The 6,000-nt window shown below is 42.5% G+C and overlaps 1 protein-coding gene across 1 annotated transcript; it reads left to right on the forward strand.

Moving 5' to 3' along the window:
• Positions 1 to 3,825: 3,825 nt before the first annotated feature.
• On the forward strand, positions 3,826 to 5,019 carry adrb1 (adrenoceptor beta 1). The gene has a single exon (XM_053340750.1). It carries the CDS (start codon positions 3,826 to 3,828, stop codon positions 5,017 to 5,019), a length of 1,194 nt encoding a protein of 397 aa, XP_053196725.1.
• The last annotated feature ends 981 nt before the right edge of the window (positions 5,020 to 6,000 follow it).

Consider the following 6,000-nt stretch of genomic DNA (forward strand, 5'->3'; position numbering starts at 1 on the left):
AACCACTGCCAACCAAGGCAAGAACTACAGAACATTAAAAAAAACATTTCCTATCAGTACAGACATTGATTACAGCATACATTAAACTATCATCATTAGAGTTGTAAAGAGTCCAGTATATGAATCCATAGTAGTAATTATCTTTTATTATTAATTAATATTATTAATCCATCGTAACTCACATGACATATGTGTATGATTAATTTAGAGTGTATGAATGCTGCATTGGATGAGATAACTACTTTAAAAATCACAACAAAGGGAAAAGCAAGGTGCAGTAGAAGAGCTATTATTGGCTCTCCATCCCTCCTTTTGTATCTTTGCCCGCTGTTTCATCCCTCCACCTCCCCTCGACTGCCTCCCTCACTATCCTTTTGACAGCATCATTAACCCTGTGTGATTCTGGCTGCTGTCCCGCTGCCAGAGGCCACGCACGCACGCACACACACACACACACAGTCTCTGCCAACGTGTACATCACTAGAAACAGGCGAGTATCCTAACACATTTTACAGGAATTACATATTAAAAGGCGTTCACAGGTCAGGGATGTCATGAGGAGCTTGGCAATGCTACCTCCTCTTTTTAGTGCCTTCATAGTGATAGAGATTAAAATTACCATTTGTTTCTAATCTAAGCAAATCCCTCAAGTAAACCATGAGGATTCTGCTTCTGAATGATCAGATAAGAGCCTCCAAGAACACACAGCTTCTTTCAGCCACACAAAAAAGGCTTTTTAAAAACTTTCTCTCAAGGGCTTATAACCTCCATGGCTCTTGTGACACTCATATGAGGCGTGGTGCTGACACTGGTTAATTGTTGTTGACCTCTCCAAATTAATTGCTAGCATATAAAAAAATGATTTCCAAAATAAGATGACTGATTTAATTGTAACTGAAGCTGACTGCAGGCCAAAAGTTAACATCATGGAGGTTTGAACGGAACGGAAAACTCTTAGAATATTATACAGCTCAATTAAGATCATATCGATGTGGAGGTAAAAAATGATTACCATTGTTCAAGTCTGTGTGACAGTGCGGGAACTTAAAGTGCTGAAAATGTTCTCCCACCTGAACATATCATAGTGTGTCGGCCTCTGCATTTAACCTCCCTTCTCACCTCTGCTGAGAAGCACAAGCCTCAGTTTATGAACTGTCGCTTCAAATAATAAAATCGGCTTTGACCTTCGACTCAGTGCAGGTGTTAATGTGGGAGGTCAAGTTGCTAAGTCAAGTTGAACCTGCTCTACCTCCCTGGTTTTCCGGCATGCAAAGCTTGCATGAAGATATGTGGGAGGTAGTTCAGTGGTCGAAAGCTCTTCACTCGGCTTATTTTTGTGAAAGTGAAGGAGTAATTGTGCAAAAATATGGAAAGCTGAATTACAACAAAGAGGTACAAACGCTATAAACGTAGCCTCTAAGAGACATGAAAACAATTTAGTAGCTGTTTCAACGGTTTGAGGGGTCATGTTTATGAGATGGAGGCTTTCAAAAATATGTTTGTTTAAAGTGCCAGTTGACCCAAATTACAAAAAAGTAAAAGTAAAAAAACTGTATTAACTTAACTATCTTAGCTGTGAAAATAGTTTTTGTTTTATTTGCAATTTTTTATCAATTTTGAGATGTCCATCTCTGTGAAGTGAATGGAATTATTTTTTTCATTAATAAAGATTAAACATTTTCAAGTCTGTCTTACATCAATAGTCAGTTGCCCTTATAACCATTGACCAGGTTTTGCTTGCTCTAATGATTCCTCCTGTTAATACTGACCATTAGAAGATCCCTTCCAAATGGGTTTACAATGTAAAAGATGGGGGCCAAAATCTGCAGTCCTTGTTTCGAATAAAGATTTATTTAAGGGTTTATCTGACAATAATATGAGGCTTCAGCTGTCTAAGTTAGTAAAGTGGATGATTCCCAGTCTTTTTCTCAGTAAAAAAAATGTCCTCTGTGTCTCAACAGACAGTGTTTTCTTGTTAAGCTGCAAGGAAAGGATTGTGGGATTTATTGAAGAGGGAGTTTGGCACTATAAAGGCAGTAACTTTGAAATATATTGACTTGATTTGACTCATTTGGACAGCTGAAGCATCATATTAGCTTCCAGTAAATTTTAAATACAGTTTAGGACAGAATTTCTGTGGATTTTGTCTCCTATCATTTACATTGTAAGTGCCTTGTGAAGGGATTAATATGAACAGGAAGAATGATTCCAAAAAAGTAAATTTATTATCTAACTCACAAGTGAGGAAGCTACGAAGGTAAAGCCTGTGTGAATAACTGACTGGTTGATGAGCACGGCCACTAAACTGACTTTACTGGACAGGTATTTGTACTACTGTACCCTGCTTACTGTGAGTGCCACAGGTATAGATCCATGCAGTGATGTTGACTCTCTGAGGCAGGGCTTTGTTATGCAGGGTCAGGTCATGTCTTAGCCTCTGGCGCTGGGGTTGTCAGGTTCATGGACAAGCATGTTAATGAGCACACAGAAAAACAAAGTATGAGGCGTCATGTGTCTTTGTATGTAGCCTATGTGTCAGAAGGCCAGTGCAAAACATTACCTTTACTAACTGATCATCAATATATCTGTCCTTGTCCAAATTTTGGAAACTCTTTCAGCTTTAGACTCAAACAGGATACTATTGAGAATCACTGTAATCTCACAATAATTGTTTCTTACAGTGTAAACATGAATGCTTAAAGAAATAAACATAAATGTGATTATTCAAATTATGTGATGAGTTCAGGTTGTAAGAATCAGTACTGTGACATCTGTTCAATTACTGCTGCGACAGTTCTACTTTGATAACAAATATTTAATAACAGAATGTCTGTCTGCAGTGTTTTGTTGTCTGCCTGACCTTTTCTTGTGTTACTGAGTTTTTGTTTGGACTAGGTTGTGTGTAGAAAGGCTTGTCTGTCAAAGCCACTCAGTGATGTTCCTTTTTGACATTCTGATGGGAGTTTCAAAGTAGCGAAACTTCGAAAATCTTTCCTTCTCCTGTAGATTACAAATCATCATGATTTGTTTTCATGGATTTGGCTAGCCTGGGACTTATCTTGATTCTTTGTTATTTTAATGATTCACATAACGATGAATAGCTTGACTGCGAGTCAAACCTTGTTTTATAGTTGTATTAACTTATGATTTTAGATAAGTGGTCCAGTGTAATGAAGCTGCTGTAAAGCAAAAAGCAGATCTGTTGTTGGGCCTGACCTCATGGCGGTGGAATGTATTCTTTGTGATAAAAATATAAAATGGACAAGTGGAAAAACAAATCTTGTTTGTGATGGCAAGTGATGAAAAGCCTGTAGTTCAAAATGTCATGGTGGAATTTGGACTTCCATATTTGGCATCCAATTTTCCCAAGCACTGGCAGACTTTTGACAGATAACAATCACAAACATTCAGGTAGAGCATGGAGGTTTGGTTGGCTAGCTGCTTGCCAAAAGAAAAAAAATCCTGCTCTTTCTTAATTAAACTGTTTGTTATGTGTTCATTCATGCGTATGCTTATAAAGGCATGACGTTTCTTCTCAATCTATTTTTTTTAAGGTTCAGGTGTTGTTTGTTTGCAAAGCTTCTTTGTTGGGACCTTTGTACACTGGGCTACCTGATTGGTCGCGAGAGGAGTGGCGTCACTGCCTGCACTGATGTCCCGATCGGTGCCGCAGCTCGTGCAGGCTGAGGGCGAGAGAGTGGCTCCAGATGGAGTTGGCGCACGACAGAAGTAGTAGAGCAGTGGCTCGTGCGACAGACTGGAGAGGCTGCCTCGCACTGCCTTGATGAAATCGACCTGGTCCCGCACACAGCGCAGCAGCCCGTCATGGGGGACGGTGGCGCGTCGTCGCCGGTGAACCTCCAGAATGGCACGGGGAGCGAGGCGTCTGACGCACCGGGCACCGCTGCGGCCGCGTCCGAGCAGTGGATGGCGGGGATGAGCTTGGTGATGGGGTTGATCGTCCTATCGATTGTGTTCGGGAATATTCTGGTTATAGTGGCCATAGCCAAGACGCAGAGGCTGCAGACGCTCACCAACGTGTTCATCGTGTCACTGGCGAGCGCGGACCTCATCATGGGGCTACTGGTTGTGCCGTTTGGCGCTGCGCTCGAGGTGCGTGGCTCGTGGCTGTACGGAACCTTCTTCTGCGAGTTTTGGATCTCCGTGGATGTCCTATGCGTCACTGCAAGCATCGAGACCCTGTGCGTTATTGCCATAGACAGATACGTGGCCATCACCTCGCCTTTCCGCTACCAAAGCTTGTTAACCAAAGCCCGGGCCAAAGCAGTGGTGTGCATAGTCTGGGCTATCTCTGCGCTGGTCTCCTTCCTACCCATCCTGATGCACTGGTCCCGGGACAGTATGGACACAGCCTGCTACGAGGACCCTGAATGTTGCGACTTTGTCACCAACAGGGCATATGCCATCTCCTCATCCATCATATCTTTTTACATTCCTCTAGTAGTAATGATATTTGTTTACGCCCGTGTGTATAGAGAAGCGAAAAAGCAGCTTAGGAAGATAGACAAGTGCGAGGGCAGGTTCCACAACACCTTAACCGGGCTGACCTCTAAGTGCAAGAAGAAGCCGTCTAAAATCCTGGCACTCAGGGAGCAGAAGGCGCTCAAAACGCTCGGCATCATCATGGGGACGTTCACCCTGTGTTGGCTGCCCTTCTTTATTGTTAACGTGGTGCGAGTGTTTTGCGCAGAGGTGGTGGATAAAGACCTTTTCGTATTCTTCAACTGGCTTGGGTATGTCAACTCGGCGTTTAACCCCATCATTTACTGCCGGAGCCCGGACTTCAGGAAGGCTTTTAAGAGGCTACTGTGCTGCCCGAGGCAAGCCGACCGCAGGCTGCACATCAGCTCCTGCGACCTTTCCCGGTGCTCCGGTGGGTTCGTCACCTCACTGGAGCCTGGCACCTTGGGGATGTGGTCGGACTGCGCCGCCTTGGACAACAGTGATAGTAGCTTGGTGGGGACAGCAAAGATTACTCACCCTGAATCACAGCTGTGAAGGAAAAACAAAACTTTTGCTGAGGTGGATTACAGCAGCCTGGAGTCTGTGGAAAGGTGGTAACAAAGACGGGCGGTGACTCATTGAAACACACACGAGCGTCTTTTTTTTTTTTTTTTTTTTCTTTAAGGTATGCGCAAAAGCCATACCTTAGAGTCTAAGTGGGTCCATTTTTTGAATCAGAGAAAGCTACCATCAGGCGAAATCACCAGAAATGTGGAATCCATATTTTTTTCTTTTAAAAGAAACGAGGACCAATCTTTCCAGGATGCGCAAGTCTCTCAAATATATCCTAGTGTCTGAGAGATTATTCAATTTGCTAAATTACATCGATCCTTAAAATTCAGTTAGGTAAAGCTTTAGTGATAAACCATAATGGGTGTATGCACTTTGCCATCAAACAGGATTCAGTGAATTGACGCTCCTTGTCAAAGTGCGCACGCACTGCGAGCTCCTGTGGCTCATCCCTTATGTTTTTTTGTTTATTTCTTATTTTCAATGTAAAGCAGCTCAGTTCAGTGATTTACTGGGGGACTATATATAAAGGGGATGTGTGTATCGTATAAATTAAGCCCGGGTTTGTGATTGGTGACAGATTATTTTTCTTAACATGATCGCTCAGGCGCAGTCACAAACTGGTTGTTACTGAAAAGCGTTGGATGAGCGAGGCATTTGTCGGACCTGTAGTCATGTGTTTTGCTCACAATGTGTTTTTACCTCACAGCCATCGCCAAGTGCAATTCGTACGACAGGTATTTGTTTATATTAAACATTTATGTAAAATAGACGTGTATTTATTCAGCGCTGTCTTTTACAACTAAGCAAGTGAATATGGGTCTGATTCACGCCCTTTGTACATATTGTAGTATGTGGTGTTTAGTACTACTGAAGTGAGGAATTGAGCCTCTCTCTTTGTCTTTCTCATTTAAGCTTTACATGCTGTTGTGAGGTGGTGTGTTGACTCCTGTGAAATAAAAGGAA

Source organism: Scomber japonicus, chromosome 20 (assembly GCF_027409825.1).
Source record: "Scomber japonicus isolate fScoJap1 chromosome 20, fScoJap1.pri, whole genome shotgun sequence".
Taxonomy (NCBI): Eukaryota; Metazoa; Chordata; class Actinopteri; order Scombriformes; family Scombridae; genus Scomber; species Scomber japonicus.

Coding starts and splice junctions, on each gene's coding strand:
- adrb1 (XM_053340750.1), top strand. CDS start 3,826: ATGGGGGACGGTGGCGCGTCGTCGCCGGTGAACCTCCAGAATGGCACG.